At 36.2% G+C, this 23,386-nt stretch overlaps 1 protein-coding gene across 1 annotated transcript in view; it reads right to left on the bottom strand.

The window, feature by feature from the left end:
* LOC140849250 (serine/threonine-protein kinase TAO1-like) overlaps nt 1-23,386 on the bottom strand; it is a 177,568-nt gene that overhangs the window by 75,363 nt on the left and 78,819 nt on the right. Inside the window, 6 exon segments of the mRNA XM_073236239.1 lie at nt 458-571; nt 2,086-2,182; nt 2,736-2,781; nt 4,049-4,150; nt 6,717-6,788; nt 8,321-8,503. Coding sequence (XP_073092340.1) covers nt 458-571; nt 2,086-2,182; nt 2,736-2,781; nt 4,049-4,150; nt 6,717-6,788; nt 8,321-8,452 — 563 coding nt within the window. The 5' untranslated portion in view covers nt 8,453-8,503.

Consider the following 23,386-nt stretch of genomic DNA (forward strand, 5'->3'; position numbering starts at 1 on the left):
GCTGAGCTGACCGCTGTGTGAGCCTTCGTTATATTTTTGTCTCTTTCCCTGTATACTAGAAATTCTCCACAATGAAAAATGAAAACAAAAAGTTCCTGATCAGCTACCAGTCTTCAGGGACTCTTATTCAGAAGATACTGACACACAGTAAGTACAAATCTAAAGAAAATTTCCACTTAGCATTTCTATCTTCTCCCTTCTTAAACAATTAAATTTTTTCACTCCTACCCCCAATACATGATGTAGATGATAACAGGAAAGAACCGTAGGGGGGACAAATGATACAATAGGAGGTACAAGGGCAGCGCCTCAAATCTGTATCTGAAACTACAGTGCTTAGAGGAATATCTAAAGCAGCCCTGTATTTCCAAGAGAAACATAAAGCACCTGATAAAAGGACAAGCACACACTGCCTATTTCAATTATGAGGATCAATACCAGATAGGACTACGCTTACCAATGCGGCGTCCCCACAAAAGACTTGGCAGAAGAGGCCATGGAAGCAAATCCAAAGTCAGCAAGTTTCGCCTGGCCTCCTGGTGTCAGAAGGATATTTCCTCCTTTGACGTCTCTGGGTTTAAGGAACACAGAAAATTATTTGTCTTTCCTTTGTAAGATTCTACTGAAAATGATAAAGATCATATAAAAATGTATAAAAGAGGGAAGGAAAAATCAGAATCATTAAGGCCTTGGGTAATCTCTCAGTTGGGATAACGAGAGCTAAGATCCCAACTAAGAAATGAGATACACAGAATTCCTCTAAGTATATAGTAACAAGTTTCTAAAAGAGAAGATAAAATACCAGTAGAAACAGAAGAAAAAAATTAGCTAATTAATAGTACATACTCGATATTTGAGTGCCTGTTTATTGGTACAAGTAATGGTTTAAAAAATTTAGCTGAACATTCTTATATGATTGTAAGATTTCTGAGTATACCCTTAACAATAAAATGGAGTAAGAAGAATCTGATGCCCCAAATTTGTTTTTTTTTAATTACTCATATCATTCCAAATTTTAGCATAGTTCTCCTACCTAAATATGAAATGAAAACTGAAAACACATGGGTAAGGTAATATCAATGATCCCAAATTTACTTTTAAGCTCTTTTCTAAATCAGCAACGTACATGTGAAATAAGAAAATTATAATGGGATTGCATGCCCAATGGGCACCATAACATTCAAAAAGAAAGAACTTTCTAAGCACTTGTCAATTCATACTATATAGAATTATAATGGATGTAATATTAAGTTAATCTATTTTCTTCCATTTGTTTTTATAAAAATGAAAGGTTCTTTGAAGTTGAGAAGACCTTAGGTTCTGCTTCCAACTCTTTCATTCTCTTATTTACTATGCATGTGGATTTTTCTCTTGGACCTTACTATCCTCATCTAAAAAACTGATACCCATTAATTTGCAATGACTCTACTATATAAGTTTACTTTGTATTGTCTGGTTCACATAGATAATTTAAAAAATGCTAGCTTCCATCTAAAAACAGGCAAAACCAATACCAATGCTAAAAATGTACTTTATGATGGTTTAATCTTTAAATTACTATCCATTATCAAGGATTATCTCAAAAGCATAGAATGCTAGTAGCTTTCACTTGTCCCTGTCATGGAATCAATGGAACAAATCCGGCATTAGGAGTCACCAGGAGGACAAAAGATCTAGGTTAGTTCTAGTCTAATCTATCTTGCTTCATCAGCTTTGAGAAGTGAGTCACAAATTGGGGCATCAGTTTCTGCATCTGTAAAATGAAACAAGTAAGAATACATAATCCCTATCGTCTTTCCCACTTCACAAATTCAACTTTTCTATAATTAAATTTCTATCACAAATCTCTAAAGTGCACATACTTTGGAAAGCCCAGCAGCATGTGTAGAAAAAGATAAAAATTATTCTCAACCAAGAGATCAAATAAATTAGTATATTCATTTTAAGACACGGATAACCTAAAAAAATATGAGTTTGTAAAACTCCAGAATACTTTTATTTAGCTAAAACCAACAAAGCTTTCAGGATTAATAAATTCTAGGTCTGATTTGCTTATTAATGTATGGTAATTTTTAAGGTACTTACCTATGGATCATGGCACGGGAATGTAAGTAGGCTAATCCCCGAAGAGCACCATGTATAATTGCTGCTATTTCCATTTCTTGTAATGGCTTTTGGTAAACTTGAAATAAGATTTTATTTGAAAATAATTATTCTATAGAACATTTCTATTTTAAAATATATATACACATATCTAATATATGGGCCAGTTTAAAAAAAGTAACATTTAGCAAGAAGGAATTTTTTGCTTTCCAAGATAGTAAAACAAAGCAATTGAACTTAGTAAGTGCACAGTTGTGCCTATTTATTAGAGTTCACAGCCAATTTTCCTCTAAGTTAACATTTAACAATTATTTCATGATTATAAAAACAATGAAAGAGCTTTCCCTTTTTATATTCCTACATATCTTCATTCTGAACAGAAGGAACAAATTAAGTTTAATGATAAAGAATGCAGAAAAATGCCTGTTAAATCACAATGAAAGAAAACTCATCTGTTATGCTAAAACGTAGTATTTAATGAGGACAGTGCATACCACGCTGAGAATCTAGAAAACACAACGGTTTTACTCTTACGGGAAAGTTTTAACATTATTTTAAAAATCTCTCACTGAATGAATTCTCATTTTATTATACTAATACTTTTCTTTTCTTAATAAATAAAGGAGGCTTACCTTTCAGCAAACCTGAAGCAGATCCTAAACAATATTCCATTACAAGCTACAGGGGGAAAAAATGATAAAAAACATTAAAATACACTATTAAAATAAAAAGATTCTATATGAGATAAAATAAATTCACCAAGGAGATCGAGAAGATAGTTTGAAGTGAAAAAAACTCTAGTTATCAATTACCTTTAAATATAAGTATACATTTTGGAACTTGTTAAATGCATACATGAAGTTTAGCCAATGCTACATTAATATTTTATAATGCCGACCTATAACTGCTTGTAGAAGATGTGTGTTTCATGTAATTACTAACTAAAGCTATAAAGGAATATACATATTCCATTCATATTAACCTATAGTAGCAATACTGGTATTGTTAGGAAGCAGAAAGTCATCCTCTGGTTCTATATATACCAAGTTTGGGTTACCGTTTAAATCTTTCCTATAAAGCAAACACAGAGCACCTCGTATGTGCCAGGTATGTTATATATATTAACTAATTTAATCCTCATAACCACCTCTGGAAGGAGACCCTATTATCATCCTTGTTTGACAGATGGAGAAACTTGGAAGACAGAGAGGCAGCCTGCGCTCTCTGCCACTGTTTGTGCTTCAACCACAGCCTCAAATTTAGGAGTACCATCACCACCAAATTAAAGCAAACATTGCAAATCTAAATAAATCTAAGTTCTGTATACTAAAATGATAATCAGCTGTAGCTTATTAAAAATAAAAGGTCATTCCTGTTTAAAGAAAAGTTAGCCTTTCTCTGAAAAGACATAATTACTGTGCCTATACTGTTGTAAGATTACTACCTTATCTTAGTTTCAACAATGGGGCAAAATTAATTTCCATTTTTCTGCAATAAAATGTCCCAATTTTCTACCCTTAGTATTATTCAGCCAAAGAATCACAATCAGTTCAGATTTCACCAGGATTCACCACCAATATTCCAACCAAGGTACTTGTGGTTAAATAGCTTACAATACATTTATGTCAAAAATATATGCTGATTTTCATCCTTTGATAGGATTGTTCTCACACAAATGTTTGATAAAGCATTTGAAGAATGATACCGCTAACACACATCAGAACATTCTCCCGTGCACGTAACGGTCAGCTGAATCTCTAGTCAATTGGCAAAGTTCTATTCTCTCTCACTGCCTGAGAGTTTCAGGTAAAGCTGCTCCTTTCTCAGTGTGAACTGACATTTCAAGGTGTTTGCGCATGGCTTTACACAACTATTTTGAGACATTTTTAAATTAATCATAAACCAAACCTACTAAAATTACAGCAAGGGGAGAGCAGATACCTACCCATGCTCGGTGCTCACGTAAATAGCAGCCTTTGTATTCCACGATGTTGGGATGTTTCAATGTTCGGAGAAACCTGACTTCCTTAATAATACCCTGCCATCTCTGTGGGGAGAAAAAAAAGAATAAAGGAAAGAATTAGGAACAGTTGCCTTTCCTTAGAAAACTATATAAGTACAAAAGTAATTATTAGATTAAAAAGTTAACAAGAACATAAAACTTTGCTTCATTTGTAATATTTAAATGTCAAACTAATATATTTTAAAGAAATTACATTCATATAGTTTACAACTCAATAACATAAAATTCATTCCAGGTAGTACATATTTTCATTTTCATAAAATTTATTATCAATGAGTCTTATAAAAATTTTACAACCACACACCAAGTCTGTTGAAAGCTATATACTACATATAGTGGTTTTTCTTCAAAATTTCAACCTCCCCCTTCTTTTTTGCAGCTTTATTGTTGTATAATTTACATACCTTAAAGTTCAGCTGTTGTGTTTTTGGCTTATATTGTCTACCAAATGTTGTTTTTTCTGCTGTTTAAACTCAAATCAATTAATTACCTAAATTCCTAAATGCTCATATTCTAAAATGCTAGTGAACACTTAGGTTATAACAGAGGGAAGTTCACAGAAAAACCAAGCAGCATGGAAACATTTTCCTACAGGATTTCACGAAGAGCCTTCCCACTGACGCCTACTAGTAAATAACAGATAAACCTTCAGCAATAAAAGCTACTCTATGACAACTTCAGAAACTTAGGCCATGTCCTAAATACAGTTACTTGTCAGAAGCAATCAGGGAACTCTGAAAACACAGGTACTTGGGTCCATACCCAGAGACTCTGGAGGCTTAGGAGATGGGGGATGGGAACGTGGAATCTGTTTTTCGTTCTTGTTTCAGTTTTTCCAGGCTTTACCGCTGACTTGTATCATATTTCTAAAGGTAGGGGAACTAGAATACAGAACTTTAAAAAATGTTTTGCACTAGAATTTAAGATCCTATATCTCCTATGTTATTTCATAAGCCCTCAAGAAAATATACCAAGATATTCACTGTGTAAAATGTGTAGGCTGTAAGATGCTAACTTCAGAAAGTGTCATATGGGCTTTACATTTCAAAATTGAGTGCTCTGGGAGGCAAACTCTCAAAACAAAACCAAGCTAAAACCTGTATTCTTCAATGAAAAAAAAAACTTCCAGGAAGGATACACTATTAGATGAGAGAAGATGATGCCCTAGGTGAAACTTTTTGTTCTAGGCATGACTAATTAAACAGACTCCAACACAAGTCTGCTATGAAAGCTGGTTTTAAAGTTATACGTAGAATGGCAAATAAAATTAAACTTGTAAAAAATGGAGGTGTTTTAGGGGTTTTAGAAATTATTAAGAGTTTTTTTAGGTATCGACATAATGAAACAGTGATCAACCACAACAGTGTTATCATACCCATAAGTATGATTATCACAAAAACAGTATTTACAAAACAGAGATTACAGAAATGTAGAAAGCCAAAACCTTTAAAAATTAAAGACTGATCTAGCAATTCTACCTCTGGGCATATACCTATGTGCATAGCAGCATTATTCACAACAACCAAGGGGTAGAAGCAACTTAGTGTCCATTAACAGATGGTAGATGGACAAACTGTGGTGTTTTTACACACACACACACAGGAATATTATTCAGCTTTTAAAAAGAAAGGTAATTCTGACACACTACAACATAGATGAACTTTCAGGACACTATATTAAGTGAAACAAGCCAGTCACAAAAGGGCAAATAGTGAATAATTTCAATTACATGAGATACCTAAAGTAGTCAAATTGATAGAGACAGAAAGAGGAGAGGTGATCTCCAAGGGCTGCGGGGAGGAGGGAATGAGGTGTTACTGTTTGATGGGTGTAGAATATCACTTTTGCAAAATGAAAGAATTCTGGAGATGAATGGTGGCGATGGTTGCACAGCAATGTGACTGTCCTTAACACTACTGAACCTACACTTAAAGTGGTTAAGATGGTAAATTTGTTTTGTGTACTTTATCACAATTAAAAATAAATAAAATTTTTAAAGAATTAAAGAAAGACAAAGAGAACAGACTTAGAAAGTAATTTTATAAACTTATGCAATTAAGGAAGAACTAATCAGAATACTGATGAACTAAAGTACATGCAATACAGTATCAGTAATTTTATTTTTCAGATTATTACCCACTGCCTTATTTTTCAGACTAGATACACTGCTGCCAATGATTATTTGCAACAGCCGTTAAATAATTTCTCAACCATTAAAAATTTATATCCAGTATACTTACTATTAAATGTACCTTATTCTAGTTTACTTTCTCAGACATGATAATCCCTCTATTATAGAATAATCTGCTAAACAACAATTTAAAAAATTAAACTCATGTCAGCAGCACATATCTAAAAAAATTAAGAGTAAGGGACGCAGTTGGGAGGTTTCTGGGATGTCATGAATGTTGTTTATGGCTCTAGGTACAGGTTAAATGGGCACACGGAGTCTGTGGAAGAAAATTCACTGAGATAAACCTTAGTATTTGTATATTTTTCAAGATTTTTTGAAAAAATTCCCACCTATCCCCAATTAAAAATGGTATGGCTTTCTTTAACATGCCAATACGAACATATATATTTCACCTACCTCCATAGCCTTCTTTCCACTGAAAGGTATTCTCTTGATAGCCACCGCGTCATTGGTGTGCACATCTCGTGCCTAAAAAAGACAGAAGATCACTGTAAAACCTAACATTTATAAACTACCATGTCCAAAAAGATACCAAAACTGCTTTTAAAGAACATTAAAAACATAAGTAGTAAAAAGCATATCAAATTATCAAGGAACTGGTACTTTAGAAATAAAAATAATGCATGTTTATCTTTGAATGAGCTAGTTGAGAGGAAAAATATAGAAATTTGAACAGAACTATAAACAAACAAACAAATGACTAGTACAAGTCTATGCTAGGCCTGTAAATGTCAAAATTTCAATGAAATGGATAATTCTCTAGGAAAGAACTACTAACATTGATCTAGAGAAGAAAATCTGAGTAAAACAGTGGTGGAAGATTGAAAAGAATACTAATCATCTTTAAATTAGTTGTGAGGGGAGCAGTTTCACCAGGGGAACTTCCCAGGATAAAAGGGGAGGGAAAGGAAAGCTGTCCCACTAATCGTATGGAGGCGGTCTGACCCAGCAACTAAACCCTCACAAGCAGCACAAAATAGAAAGTCAGGGACCAATCTGACTTACAAATGTAGACAAGGGAACTCTAAATAAAAATTTAAAACCAAATATTACAGGGCATTAAAAGAATATTTCATTTGGATAAAATTTATTACCACAGAAATGCAAAATTTTGATACAGGAAAACATTTCATAATTTGCCATATTTTTTACAAATCAAAGGGGAAAAATATATACTTATACATATAAATGCTGAAAATGCAGAAAGAGCCCAACTCCAAATGTATTTAATGCCGGGAAGACCAAACTTAGAAAACCCACATGGGAAAGGTAATTCCTCAACATGATAAATCATGCCTATTGTAAACAACTATTAACTAGAATTAAGACAAGACAGCTAAAATGCTATCACCATTACTATATTTACCACTGCTGTGGAATTTTCATAAAAAAATAAAAGCATAACAGAAACATGAAAGTTAACTCTTTAGAAAGTAGGAGCCAAATTGTCATTATGTGTTTAAAAAAAAAAGATGCTATATAAAGAAGGCACAAGAGGATAGCTGCAAACATTTCAAATGAGTTCAGTAAGAAGGATTAATCATCTCTAGACATCTGTGGAAGAATTCACTGTATTTAAGATAGCCATTAAAATGAAAAAACTAAATCTGTAACACTACCAAAATATTAAACATCTATACAAACTTGTTGCTGAGAAAAAAAAGCAATCTTAATAGGAAGAAATAATGAATGAATAATCATAAAATGTGTGTATGGGACTTCAAGTAAGTCAGTGTTTTGCAATATTTGATTCAATAACAATGTAAGTCATAAAACTGCTCAAGTAGTGGAAACAACATGGAAATTAAAGCCGAATATCTTTCCCATTTTTTCAATAATCTAAGAAGCTCAATAAATAAAATGATCTCTTTTTATGTACCTAATGCAAGTGACTCTAAAATAGACTACTGCATATGTCTTTTTGTACTCCTGATTTTTACTCTGCCAGGACTGGATATTAAATAAATGCTGGTCACTGACATTAAGCCTTTAACACTTACAAAAAACACTGCTCCAAAGCCTCCCTGGGAAACTTTTTTGAAATCTGTGAAGCACTTCTCTGGATCTTCTTTGGAGAAGAGCTCTGCAATCTCAGGGTCCTTCAGGCTCTGTGCTTGGATAGTTGACGACATCCTGCTGGGCAGTCAGCAGTCGGATTCTAATTTTATGCTGCTCTCCCAATCCTTGGGAAATCGGTATGAAGGAAGCCACGGTGGCATAAGCAATTGTAGAGAAATGAGAAAAGAAAAAAGGAAAAGCAAAAGTTGCTAAGAATAATTAGTATATCATTTTCTGACTACATATATAAAATTATCTTAGACGTGGAATTTCACTGAAAAAGTGTTGCCTACTAGCACAGGAGTCTTTAACCCAGCTCATCATCACAATCACCCATGCTGGTTTAAAAAAAAGATTCCCACTATACATAGTATGTAAGTACATACTATAGATACACTTCTAAAAATTACATAAATCTATATGTACTGGAAGGCTTTCTGTATCAGTACTTAGAGATTTATCTAACTCTGATGCAATAAGCTCATCAGCAAAAGAGATAATATAGAAGGAAGACCATTAAAAACGTGCCCAACAACTCAAAATGTACCCATAATATGTTTCTAACAACAGGAAGATTCCCATCTATTAAGGACCTTCAAATGCAAGAAAATAGATAATAGATTTAATTCAGTAAGATTTCTTTTCCTTTCAGATACCACATGGTAGTGTTTAATAAACTCAACAGACATTCCTAAGAAAAATGCAATGGAAGAAAATAATGAATTTAACATAGATAACTGTTTCCTCCATAACCTAATTCATATTAAAATATGGCCTTATCAAATCTGCTTCATTATGTAAGTAGACACACTACAGAATTCCCTGGTGATTCTGGTATCAGTTCCTTTATATCAGATTACCAAATTTCAAAAATGGCAGCTATAAATGACAGGCTTCAGAACCTGGTTCTGGAATGACACTGCCTAGATAGGAATCCTGACAACAATTATTTGCCAACTATGAACTTGGGTAGCCTCATTTCCCAAATCTATAAAATGAAAGAAATAACCTACCTCCCAGAGTAGCTGTGAGGGTTAAATGAGGCAATAAATTTTAAGTGCAGACCAGCACTCAGGAACAGTAGCCAGTACACTAAATGTTAGTTATCATGAACTCCCTAAATTTACCAATTAAAATTAAAAATTCCAAAAATTGATTTCATTAAACTGATAAGGGAAAATAAAGCTCTAGCGAGTGTTTTCTATGCCCAAAGCATATTTTTTAAATTTTTGAATGTTTTTAATTTTATTAATTTCAAAAAATTTGTAAACCACAGAGAATTTTTTGAGCCTGTCTCATTTTTAGTGAAGTCAACTGAACCAATTATAATGCTCGTTATTAAATTTCTAACAACATAAAACACATTTACATATCTTTTGCACTTCCCTAAATTAATACTACATTGCAGTAAAAATTCAAATTACTAGTTTGTATTCCTTTTCTAACATTTTTGAGGCTACATCATATTCTTCACATCTACCAATCACTCTGATCTGGAAGATAGTTCCCTGGAACAATGCTTCAATAACAATTCTTCCAAGAACATGTGACGACAGGAAAGTCATTTAGCTTATCACTCCTAAAATGAGATCGAACTAAATTCTATATAAACTGTTCCTATTCAATTTATACACCTGTGTAAAACAAACAGCCTACTATGTACCTAAGACCTTATTTAAGAACTTTCAATCATCAAATTACAGTACCTTTATTACAAGCATGACTTTATATAAAATTTTGAAAAAATTTTGAAAAGAAAGAAAAAAAACATTGTAAAAAATGAATACATCCATAGAAACTTCTGGAACAGTATGCGATTGCCTATAGTTCAGATTAAGGTGTTATACAAAGGAAAATAAAATTTTACTTTTTTAGAAAAAGAAATCTTACTAAAAGCAGAAGAGATCCCAGATTTCACAAAAACATAAATTTAGAGAAACAAGATGCTCATTCCAAAGAACAGAATGGAAATCAATGAAACTAGACAACAAAATCTGTAAAATCAAAAGCTAGTTCATTGCAGGGAAAAAAATGTCAATAAAACTGAAAGAACTCTGCCAAGCTAACCAAAGGAAACAAGAGCAAATTACCCAAAAGAGGGCATATTACTATATTCCTAAAGACATTGAAAGGATAAGCAAATAGCATAAACAGCTCTAAGCTTGTAAACTTGACAAAATAGCGGAAATAGACAAATTAGTTGGTAGTGGTGCTTATAAAATACCAAAACTCAGTCAAGAAGAAATAGAGAGCTGCCTCTCCCACCCAGACAGAGCAAATTCAAAGAGTTTAGGCCCAATAAGGCGTAAACTCAAAATCAGTAACAAACACTTACGTCTGATAAGGCCTAAACATGTCATAATGCCAAAAAACAAAGATAAGCTAAAACTTGAATGATCACAGATTTCTCATAAAATACAATGGAGGCGACAGAATGTTCAATAGTATCTTTAAAGTGAGGAAAGAAAAGAACTGCCAACCCAGAAGAGAATCCTTATCTAAGCAAAAGTTTTTTGGAATGAATTCAAAAATAATAGAGGGGGGGGGGGGAGAGAGAAAGAGGGAGAGAGACAGAGAGATTTAGATGATGGAAAGCTAAGAGAATCTGACCTCCAGTAAGGGAAAAGTGAAACATTAAACAAAAGAAACCTCAAGGCTATATTACTACCACACAAAATACTCAGAGCATCAGAGCTAGGAATATTACAAGGAGTAAAAAGGGGCATTACATAATGTTATGATTTCATTCATCAAATTCTAAATGTATACTCACCTGATAAAAGAGCTCAAATTACACAAAGCAAAAATTGATACAACTGAAAAGAGAAAAGTCTGTAACTGGAACGCCACCACCATAGACCAACACTACCAACCAACAGGTCCTGATGACACTCCAGTATGTAGCCTGGCCACAGAATGTACAGTCTCCTCAAGTGGGCATTATGACATACACTGTGAGATCACATACTGGGTCATAAAACTAATCTTAACAAGTGAAAAAATTTCACTTAATACAAAATGTTTTCTGTTAAGAGGGTAATAAACTTAAAATCAGTAACAAAACAGTTAAAAGAAAAACAGGACCTCAAGAGTGGAAATTAAATACACCTTGAGATAACCCATGGGTTAATAAAGACATTTCAAGGGCAAAGAGAAAACAATATGAATTGTGTGAAAATAGAAATACAACATGAAATTTACAGGATTCTTACACAGAAATTAAGGCACTAAATCACAGTAGAAAGAAAACTCCAAAGAATAATCTAAACTCCCATCTTAAAAATCTAGAAAGAGAAAAGCAAATAAAACCAAAGCTAAATATAGAAGGAAATACTAAAGAACAGAATGGGAATCAATGAAACTAGACAACAAAATCTGTAAAATCAAAAGCTAGTTCTTTGCAGGGAAAAAAATGTCAATAAAACTGAAAGAACTCTGCCAAGCTAACCAAAGGAAACAAGAGCAAATTACCCAAAAGAGGGCATATCACTATATTCCTAAAGACATTGAAAGGATAAGCAAATAGCATAAACAGCTCTAAGCTCGTAAACTTGACAAAATAGCGGAAATAGACAAATTAGTTGGTGGTGGTGCTTATAAAATACCAAAACTCAGTCAAGAAGAAATAGAGAGCTGCCTCTCCCACCCAGACAGAGCAAATTCAAAGAGTTTAGGCCTAATAAGTCCAAAATTTAAAATCAATAACAAACACTTACGTCTGATAAGGCCTAAACATGTCATAATGCCAAAAAACAAAGATAAGCTAAAACTTGAATGATCACAGATTTCTCATAAAATACAATGGAGGTGACAGAATGTTCAATAGTATCTTTAAAGTGAGGAAAGAAAAGAACTGCCAACCCAGAAGAGAATCCTTATCTAAGCAAAAGTTTTGTGGAATGAATTCAAAAATAATAGAGGGGGGGAGGAAGAGAGAGAGAGAGAGAGAGAGAGGCAGAGACAGAGACAGAGAGACTTAGATGATGGAAAGCTAAGAGAATCTGACCTCCATTAAGGGAAATGTAAAACATTATACAAAAGAAAGCTCAAGGCTATATTACTACCACACAAAATATAGAGAGCTTCAGAGCTAGGAAAATTACAAGGAGTAAAAAGGGGCATTACATAATGTTATGATTTCATTCATCAAATTCTAAATGTATACTCACCTGATAAAAGAGCTTCAAATTACACAAAGCAAAAATTGATACAACTGAAAAGAGAAAAGTCTGTAACTGGAACGCCACCACCATAGACCAACACTACCAACCACCAGGTCCTGATGACATTCCAGTATGTAGCCTGGCCACAGAATGTACAGTCTCCTCAAGTGGGCATTATGACATACACTGTGAGATCACATACTGGGTCATAAAACTAATCTTAACAAGTGAAAAAATTTCACTTCATACAAAATGTTTTCTGATAAGAGGGTATTAAACTTAAAATCAGTAACAAAACAGTTAAAAGAAAAACAGGACCTCAAGTGTGGAAATTAAATACACCTTGAGATAACCCATGGGTCAATAAAGACATTTCAAGGGCAAAGAGAAAACAATATGAATTGTGTGAAAATAGAAATACAACATGAAATTTACAGGATTCTTACACAGAAATTAAGGCACTAAATCACAGTAGAAAGAAAACTCCAAAAAATAATCTAAGCTCCCATCTTAAAAATCTAGAAAGAGAAAAGCAAATAAAACCAAAGCTAAATATAGAAGGAAATACTAAAGAACAGAATGGAAATCAATGAAACTAGACAACAAAATCTGTAAAATCAAAAGCTAGTTCTTTGCAGGGAAAAAAATGTCAATAAAACTGAAAGAACTCTGCCAAGCTAACCAAAGGAAACAAGAGCAAATTACCCAAAAGAGGGCATATCACTATATTCCTAAAGACATTGAAAGGATAAGCAAATAGCATAAACAGCTCTAAGCTCGTAAACTTGACAAAATAGCGGAAATAGACAAATTAGTTGGTGGTGGTGCTTATAAAATACCAAAACTCGGTCAAGAGGAAATATAGAGCTGCCTCTCCCACCCAGATGACAAACTGTGGCGGCTCAGGCTCAGACCTCAAGGAGGCACCGGCTTCCACTGCCTCAGCCCCTACAGCACGGCCATCAGCGCACTGCTGCCAAAAAGAACAAGGCACAGTGACAGTACGGGTGTCTGGGGCTGGAGGCGCAGCAGGGGGCATGGGAAGCAGGGTGGCGCAGGCTGGAGAGCTGGCTGAGCTGAGCGGGGAAGCTGTCACTAGGCGGTGCGGCATCCTCAGAGGGGGCCGTGTCTAACGGGGTTTACCCGCTGCTCAACACTGCCAATGGAGCAGTGAGGCCGACAGTGTTCAGCACACCTCCAGTGGACTTCCTGATTGCAGCTGGAGGATGCCACATCTCTATTCCCAGATGTCATGACTGGATACTGCCTGAACCATGCTGGCTTTGAGGCCTTGAACACACATGGAATTCAGCTCATCTCCCTAGCTGCACATAAATTCATCTCAGATATTGCCCACAATGCTCTGCAGTACCACAAAATGAAGGGAGTACACTTAACCATGGAGGAGTTGACCCCTGCCCTCAGTGAGTACAACATCAGTGTAAAGAAGCCACACTACTGACAGGATTGGTTTGAAGATGGCGGCATGAGAGGTGAGACAGAGGCCTCCTCCCAAAACCACATAGAGCATGAAAATATAATTAACACAACTAATCCTGAAAGAGCAAAAGGAAAGAAGGGTCTCTAGGAATGAAAGAATATTGGGAGAACTGTGTGACCAATCCAAACGAACAATATTCATATTAGAGGGGTACCAGAAGAAGAAGAGAAAGAAAAAGGCAAAGTGTCTTTGAGGAGGTAATTGCTGAAAAGTTCCCCAATCTGGGGAAGGAGATAGTCTTTCAGGCCGTGGAGGTGCACAGATCTCTGAACACCAGGGACCCAAGGAAGACCACACCAAAACGTGTACTAAGTAAAATGGCAAAGATCAAGGATAAGGACAGATTATTAAAAGCTGCCAGAGAGAGTAAACAGATCACACACAAAGGAAAACTCATCAGGCCATCAGCAGCCTTCCCAGCAGAAACCTTACAGGCCAGAAGGGAGTGGCATGATACATTTAATGCAATGAAGCAGAAGGGCCTCGAACCAAGAATATTCTACCTGGCAAGGTTATCATTTAAATTTGAAGGAGGGATTAAACAATTTCCAGATAAGCAAAAGCTGAGAGAATTTACCTCCCACAAACCATCTCTACAGTGTATTCTGGAGGGACTCCTATAGATGGAAGGGTTCTAAGGTGAAATAGCTGTCACCAGAGGTAATAAAAATGTACAGAATGCGATACCCAATATATAAAGAATGGAGGAGGAAGAAAAGGAGAGAGAGAAAAAAAGAACCTTTAGCTTGTGTGTGTAATAGCATACTAAGTGAGTTAAATTAGACTCTTAGATAGTAAGGATGTTACCCTTGAACATTTGGTCACCACGAATCTAAAGCCTGCAATAGCAATAAGTACATACCTATCCATAATCACCCTAAATGTAAATGGTCTGAATGCACCTGCACAAACATGACTCACAAATGACATGATCATATTCAAAATGGCCAGAATAAAATCCAAAATTTACTGCACATGCTAAAACAAACAACACACACATACACACGCCACTGGAGAATGTGACAAATTCTCAAGGAAAAGAAGGGACAGATGCCTATTTTGAGATGCCTCATGTTGTAATTATCACATAAAGCCTTTAAAGCAACTATTATAACCATATTAAATGTGGTAATGCTTAATACTCTTATAAACTGGAAACACTAAATTTCTAGCAGAAAAATAAAAACTATAAAAAAAGTCCACATTGAGAAATTCAGAACTGAAAAATATAATTACCAAAAATGACAAAAGACATTGCATGGGCTCAACCACTGAACAGAGATGATAGAAGGGTGTGTAAACTTGAAGATAACAGAGCAGCAGAAATGATCTACACTGAAGAAAAGACAGGAAAAAACATTGGAAAAAATGAATACATCCTTAGAACCTTGTGGGACAGTATCAAAGTGTCTAAATTTCATATTATAAGGTGTTCTATGAAAGCATAGAAAAAATCTTATTTTTTAGGTAAAATAATTCTTACTAAGAGAAGAAACTTTGACAAAAACGTAAATTTAGAGATTCAAGATGCTCAGCAAGCAGCAAACAGAGCAAATTCAAAGAGTTTAGGCCCAATAAGGCGTAAACTCAAAATCAGTAACAAACAGGTAGGCCTGATAAGCCTAAACATGTCATAATGCTAAAAAGCAAAGATAAACTAAAACTTGAATGATCAGAGAATTCTCATAAAGTACAATGGAGGCCAGAGAATGTTCAATAGTATCTTTAAAGTGAGGAAAGAAAAGAACTGCCAACCCAGAAGAGAATCCTTATCTAAGCAAAAGTTTTGTGGAATGAATTCAAAAATAATAGAGAGCGGGGGGAGAGAGAGAGAGAGAGACAGACAGAGAGATAGAAAGACTTAGATGATGGAAAGCTAAGAGAATCTGACCTCCATTAAGGGAAATGTAAAACATTAAACAAAAGAAAGCTCAAGGCTATATTACTACCACACAAAATATTCAGAGCTTCAGAGCTAGGAAAATTACAAGGAGTAAAAAGGGGCATTACATAATGTTATGATTTCATTCATCAAATTCTAAATGTATACTCACCTGATAAAAGAGCTTCAAATTACACAAAGCAAAAATTGATACAACTGAAAAGAGAAAAGTCTGTAACTGGAACGCCACCACCATAGACCAACACTACCAACCACCAGGTCCTGATGACATTCCAGTATGTAGCCTGGCCACAGAATGTACAGTCTCCTCAAGTGGGCATTATGACATACACTGTGAGATCACATACTGGGTCATAAAACTAATCTTAACAAGTGAAAAAATTTCACTTCATACAAAATGTTTTCTGTTAAGAGGGTAATAAACTTAAAATCAGTAACAAAACAGTTAAAAGAAAAACAGGACCTCAAGTGTGGAAATTAAATACACCTTGAGATAACCCATGGGTCAATAAAGACATTTCAAGGGCAAAGAGAAAACAATATGAATTGTGTGAAAATAGAAATACAACATGAAATTTACAGGATTCTTACACAGAAATTAAGGCACTAAATCACAGTAGAAAGAAAACTCCAAAGAATAATCTAAGCTCCCATCTTAAAAATCTAGAAAGAGAAAAGCAAATAAAACCAAAGCTAAATATAGAAGGAAATACTGAAGAGCAGAATGGAAATCAATGAAACTAGACAACAAAATCTGTAAAATCAAAAGCTCGTTCTTTGCAGGGAAAAAAATGTCAATAAAACTGAAAGAACTCTGCCAAGCTAACCAAAGGAAACAAGAGCAAATTACCCAAAAGAGGGCATATCACTATATTCCTAAAGACATTGAAAGGATAAGCAAATAGCATAAACAGCTCTAAGCTCGTAAACTTGACAAAATAGCGGAAATAGACAAATTAGTTGGTGGTGGTGCTTATAAAATACCAAAACTCGGTCAAGAGGAAATATAGAGCTGCCTCTCCCACCCAGATGACAAACTGTGGCGGCTCAGGCTCAGACCTCAAGGAGGCACCGGCTTCCACTGCCTCAGCCCCTACAGCACGGCCATCAGCGCACTGCTGCCAAAAAGAACAAGGCACAGTGACAGTACGGGTGTCTGGGGCTGGAGGCGCAGCAGGGGGCATGGGAAGCAGGGTGGCGCAGGCTGGAGAGCTGGCTGAGCTGAGCGGGGAAGCTGTCACTAGGCGGTGCGGCATCCTCAGAGGGGGCCGTGTCTAACGGGGTTTACCCGCTGCTCAACACTGCCAATGGAGCAGTGAGGCCGACAGTGTTCAGCACACCTCCAGTGGACTTCCTGATTGCAGCTGGAGGATGCCACAGCTCTATTCCCAGATGTCATGACTGGATACTGCCTGAACCATGCTGGCTTTGAGGCCTTGAACACACATGGAATTCAGCTCATCTCCCTAGCTGCACATAAATTCATCTCAGATATTGCCCACAATGCTCTGCAGTACCACAAAATGAAGGGAGTACACTTAACCATGGAGGAGTTGACCCCTGCCCTCAGTGAGTACAACATCAGTGTAAAGAAACCACACTACTGACAGGATTGGTTTGAAGATGGCGGCATGAGAGGTGAGACAGAGGCCTCCTCCCAAAACCACATAGAGCATGAAAATATAATTAACACAACTAATCCTGAAAGAGCAAAAGGAAAGAAGGGTCTCTAGGAATGAAAGAATATTGGGAGAACTGTGTGACCAATCCAAACGAACAATATTCATATTAGAGGGGTACCAGAAGAAGAAGAGAAAGAAAAAGGCAAAGTGTCTTTGAGGAGGTAATTGCTGAAAAGTTCCCCAATCTGGGGAAGGAGATAGTCTTTCAGGCCGTGGAGGTGCACAGATCTCTGAACACCAGGGACCCAAGGAAGACCACACCAAAACGTGTACTAAGTAAAATGGCAAAGATCAAGGATAAGGACAGATTATTAAAAGCTGCCAGAGAGAGTAAACAGATCACACACAAAGGAAAACTCATCAGGCCATCAGCAGCCTTCCCAGCAGAAACCTTACAGGCCAGAAGGGAGTGGCATGATACATTTAATGCAATGAAGCAGAAGGGCCTCGAACCAAGAATATTCTACCTGGCAAGGTTATCATTTAAATTTGAAGGAGGGATTAAACAATTTCCAGATAAGCAAAAGCTGAGAGAATTTACCTCCCACAAACCATCTCTACAGTGTATTCTGGAGGGACTCCTATAGATGGAAGGGTTCTAAGGTGAAATAGCTGTCACCAGAGGTAATAAAAATGTACAGAATGCGATACCCAATATATAAAGAATGGAGGAGGAAGAAAAGGAGAGAGAGAAAAAAAGAACCTTTAGCTTGTGTGTGTAATAGCATACTAAGTGAGTTAAATTAGACTCTTAGATAGTAAGGATGTTACCCTTGAACATTTGGTCACCACGAATCTAAAGCCTGCAATAGCAATAAGTACATACCTATCCATAATCACCCTAAATGTAAATGGTCTGAATGCACCTGCACAAACATGACTCACAAATGACATGATCATATTCAAAATGGCCAGAATAAAATCCAAAATTTACTGCACATGCTAAAACAAACAACACACACATACACACGCCACTGGAGAATGTGACAAATTCTCAAGGAAAAGAAGGGACAGATGCCTATTTTGAGATGCCTCATGTTGTAATTATCACATAAAGACTTTAAAGCAACTATTATAACCATATTAAATGTGGTAATGCTTAATACTCTTATAAACTGGAAACACTAAATTTCTAGCAGAAAAATAAAAACTATAAAAAAAGTCCACATTGAGAAATTCAGAACTGAAAAATATAATTACCAAAAATGACAAAAGACATTGCATGGGCTCAACCACTGAACAGAGATGATAGAAGGGTGTGTAAACTTGAAGATAACAGAGCAGCAGAAATGATCTACACTGAAGAAAAGACAGGAAAAAACATTGGAAAAAATGAATACATCCTTAGAACCTTGTGGGACAGTATCAAAGTGTCTAAATTTCATATTATAAGGTGTTCTATGAAAGCATAGAAAAAATCTTATTTTTTAGGTAAAATAATTCTTACTAAGAGAAGAAACTTTGACAAAAACGTAAATTTAGAGATTCAAGATGCTCAGCAAGCAGCAAACAGAGCAAATTCAAAGAGTTTAGGCCCAATAAGGCGTAAACTCAAAATCAGTAACAAACAGGTAGGCCTGATAAGCCTAAACATGTCATAATGCTAAAAAGCAAAGATAAACTAAAACTTGAATGATCAGAGAATTCTCATAAAGTACAATGGAGGCCAGAGAATGTTCAATAGTATCTTTAAAGTGAGGAAAGAAAAGAACTGCCAACCCAGAAGAGAATCCTTATCTAAGCAAAAGTTTTGTGGAATGAATTCAAAAATAATAGAGAGCGGGGGGAGAGAGAGAGAGAGAGACAGACAGAGAGATAGAAAGACTTAGATGATGGAAAGCTAAGAGAATCTGACCTCCATTAAGGGAAATGTAAAACATTAAACAAAAGAAAGCTCAAGGCTATATTACTACCACACAAAATATTCAGAGCTTCAGAGCTAGGAAAATTACAAGGAGTAAAAAGGGGCATTACATAATGTTATGATTTCATTCATCAAATTCTAAATGTATACTCACCTGATAAAAGAGCTTCAAATTACACAAAGCAAAAATTGATACAACTGAAAAGAGAAAAGTCTGTAACTGGAACGCCACCACCATAGACCAACACTACCAACCACCAGGTCCTGATGACATTCCAGTATGTAGCCTGGCCACAGAATGTACAGTCTCCTCAAGTGGGCATTATGACATACACTGTGAGATCACATACTGGGTCATAAAACTAATCTTAACAAGTGAAAAAATTTCACTTCATACAAAATGTTTTCTGTTAAGAGGGTAATAAACTTAAAATCAGTAACAAAACAGTTAAAAGAAAAACAGGACCTCAAGTGTGGAAATTAAATACACCTTGAGATAACCCATGGGTCAATAAAGACATTTCAAGGGCAAAGAGAAAACAATATGAATTGTGTGAAAATAGAAATACAACATGAAATTTACAGGATTCTTACACAGAAATTAAGGCACTAAATCACAGTAGAAAGAAAACTCCAAAGAATAATCTAAGCTCCCATCTTAAAAATCTAGAAAGAGAAAAGCAAATAAAACCAAAGCTAAATATAGAAGGAAATACTGAAGAGCAGAATGGAAATCAATGAAACTAGACAACAAAATCTGTAAAATCAAAAGCTCGTTCTTTGCAGGGAAAAAAATGTCAATAAAACTGAAAGAACTCTGCCAAGCTAACCAAAGGAAACAAGAGCAAATTACCCAAAAGAGGGCATATCACTATATTCCTAAAGACATTGAAAGGATAAGCAAATAGCATAAACAGCTCTAAGCTCGTAAACTTGACAAAATAGCGGAAATAGACAAATTAGTTGGTGGTGGTGCTTATAAAATACCAAAACTCGGTCAAGAGGAAATATAGAGCTGCCTCTCCCACCCAGATGACAAACTGTGGCGGCTCAGGCTCAGACCTCAAGGAGGCACCGGCTTCCACTGCCTCAGCCCCTACAGCACGGCCATCAGCGCACTGCTGCCAAAAAGAACAAGGCACAGTGACAGTACGGGTGTCTGGGGCTGGAGGCGCAGCAGGGGGCATGGGAAGCAGGGTGGCGCAGGCTGGAGAGCTGGCTGAGCTGAGCGGGGAAGCTGTCACTAGGCGGTGCGGCATCCTCAGAGGGGGCCGTGTCTAACGGGGTTTACCCGCTGCTCAACACTGCCAATGGAGCAGTGAGGCCGACAGTGTTCAGCACACCTCCAGTGGACTTCCTGATTGCAGCTGGAGGATGCCACAGCTCTATTCCCAGATGTCATGACTGGATACTGCCTGAACCATGCTGGCTTTGAGGCCTTGAACACACATGGAATTCAGCTCATCTCCCTAGCTGCACATAAATTCATCTCAGATATTGCCCACAATGCTCTGCAGTACCACAAAATGAAGGGAGTACACTTAACCATGGAGGAGTTGACCCCTGCCCTCAGTGAGTACAACATCAGTGTAAAGAAACCACACTACTGACAGGATTGGTTTGAAGATGGCGGCATGAGAGGTGAGACAGAGGCCTCCTCCCAAAACCACATAGAGCATGAAAATATAATTAACACAACTAATCCTGAAAGAGCAAAAGGAAAGAAGGGTCTCTAGGAATGAAAGAATATTGGGAGAACTGTGTGACCAATCCAAACGAACAATATTCATATTAGAGGGGTACCAGAAGAAGAAGAGAAAGAAAAAGGCAAAGTGTCTTTGAGGAGGTAATTGCTGAAAACTTCCCCAATCTGGGGAAGGAGATAGTCTTTCAGGCCGTGGAGGTGCACAGATCTCTGAACACCAGGGACCCAAGGAAGACCACACCAAAACGTGTACTAATTAAAATGGCAAAGATCAAGGATAAGGACAGATTATTAAAAGCTGCCAGAGAGAGTAAACAGATCACACACAAAGGAAAACTCATCAGGCCATCAGCAGCCTTCCCAGCAGAAACCTTACAGGCCAGAAGGGAGTGGCATGATACATTTAATGCAATGAAGCAGAAGGGCCTCGAACCAAGAATATTCTACCTGGCAAGGTTATCATTTAAATTTGAAGGAGGGATTAAACAATTTCCAGATAAGCAAAAGCTGAGAGAATTTACCTCCCACAAACCATCTCTACAGTGTATTCTGGAGGGACTCCTATAGATGGAAGGGTTCTAAGGTGAAATAGCTGTCACCAGAGGTAATAAAAATGTACAGAATGCGATACCCAATATATAAAGAATGGAGGAGGAAGAAAAGGAGAGAGAGAAAAAAAGAACCTTTAGCTTGTGTGTGTAATAGCATACTAAGTGAGTTAAATTAGACTCTTAGATAGTAAGGATGTTACCCTTGAACATTTGGTCACCACGAATCTAAAGCCTGCAATAGCAATAAGTACATACCTATCCATAATCACCCTAAATGTAAATGGTCTGAATGCACCTGCACAAACATGACTCACAAATGACATGATCATATTCAAAATGGCCAGAATAAAATCCAAAATTTACTGCACATGCTAAAACAAACAACACACACATACACACGCCACTGGAGAATGTGACAAATTCTCAAGGAAAAGAAGGGACAGATGCCTATTTTGAGATGCCTCATGTTGTAATTATCACATAAAGACTTTAAAGCAACTATTATAACCATATTAAATGTGGTAATGCTTAATACTCTTATAAACTGGAAACACTAAATTTCTAGCAGAAAAATAAAAACTATAAAAAAAGTCCACATTGAGAAATTCAGAACTGAAAAATATAATTACCAAAAATGACAAAAGACATTGCATGGGCTCAACCACTGAACAGAGATGATAGAAGGGTGTGTAAACTTGAAGATAACAGAGCAGCAGAAATGATCTACACTGAAGAAAAGACAGGAAAAAACATTGGAAAAAATGAATACATCCTTAGAACCTTGTGGGACAGTATCAAAGTGTCTAAATTTCATATTATAAGGTGTTCTATGAAAGCATAGAAAAAATCTTATTTTTTAGGTAAAATAATTCTTACTAAGAGAAGAAACTTTGACAAAAACGTAAATTTAGAGATTCAAGATGCTCAGCAAGCAGCAAACAGAGCAAATTCAAAGAGTTTAGGCCCAATAAGGCGTAAACTCAAAATCAGTAACAAACAGGTAGGCCTGATAAGCCTAAACATGTCATAATGCTAAAAAGCAAAGATAAACTAAAACTTGAATGATCAGAGAATTCTCATAAAGTACAATGGAGGCCAGAGAATGTTCAATAGTATCTTTAAAGTGAGGAAAGAAAAGAACTGCCAACCCAGAAGAGAATCCTTATCTAACCAAAGTTTTGTGGAATGAATTCAAAAATAATAGAGAGCGGGGGGAGAGAGAGAGAGAGAGACAGAGAGAGAGATAGAGAGACTTAGATGATGGAAAGCGAAGAGAATCTGACCTCCATTAAGGGAAATGTAAAACATTATACAAAAGAAAGCTCAAGGCTATATTACTACCACACAAAATATTCAGAGCTTCAGAGTTAGGAAAATTACATGGAGTAAAAAGGGGCATTACATAATGTTATGATTTCATTCATCAAATTCTAAATGTATACTCACCTGATAAAAGAGCTTCAAATTACACAAAGCAAAAATTGATACAACTGAAAAGAGAAAAGTCTGTAACTGGAACGCCACCACCATAGACCAACACTACCAACCACCAGGTCCTGATGACATTCCAGTATGTAGCCTGGCCACAGAATGTACAGTCTCCTCAAGTGGGCATTATGACATACACTGTGAGATCACA

Source organism: Manis javanica, chromosome 4 (assembly GCF_040802235.1).
Source record: "Manis javanica isolate MJ-LG chromosome 4, MJ_LKY, whole genome shotgun sequence".
NCBI classification, from domain to species: Eukaryota; Metazoa; Chordata; class Mammalia; order Pholidota; family Manidae; genus Manis; species Manis javanica.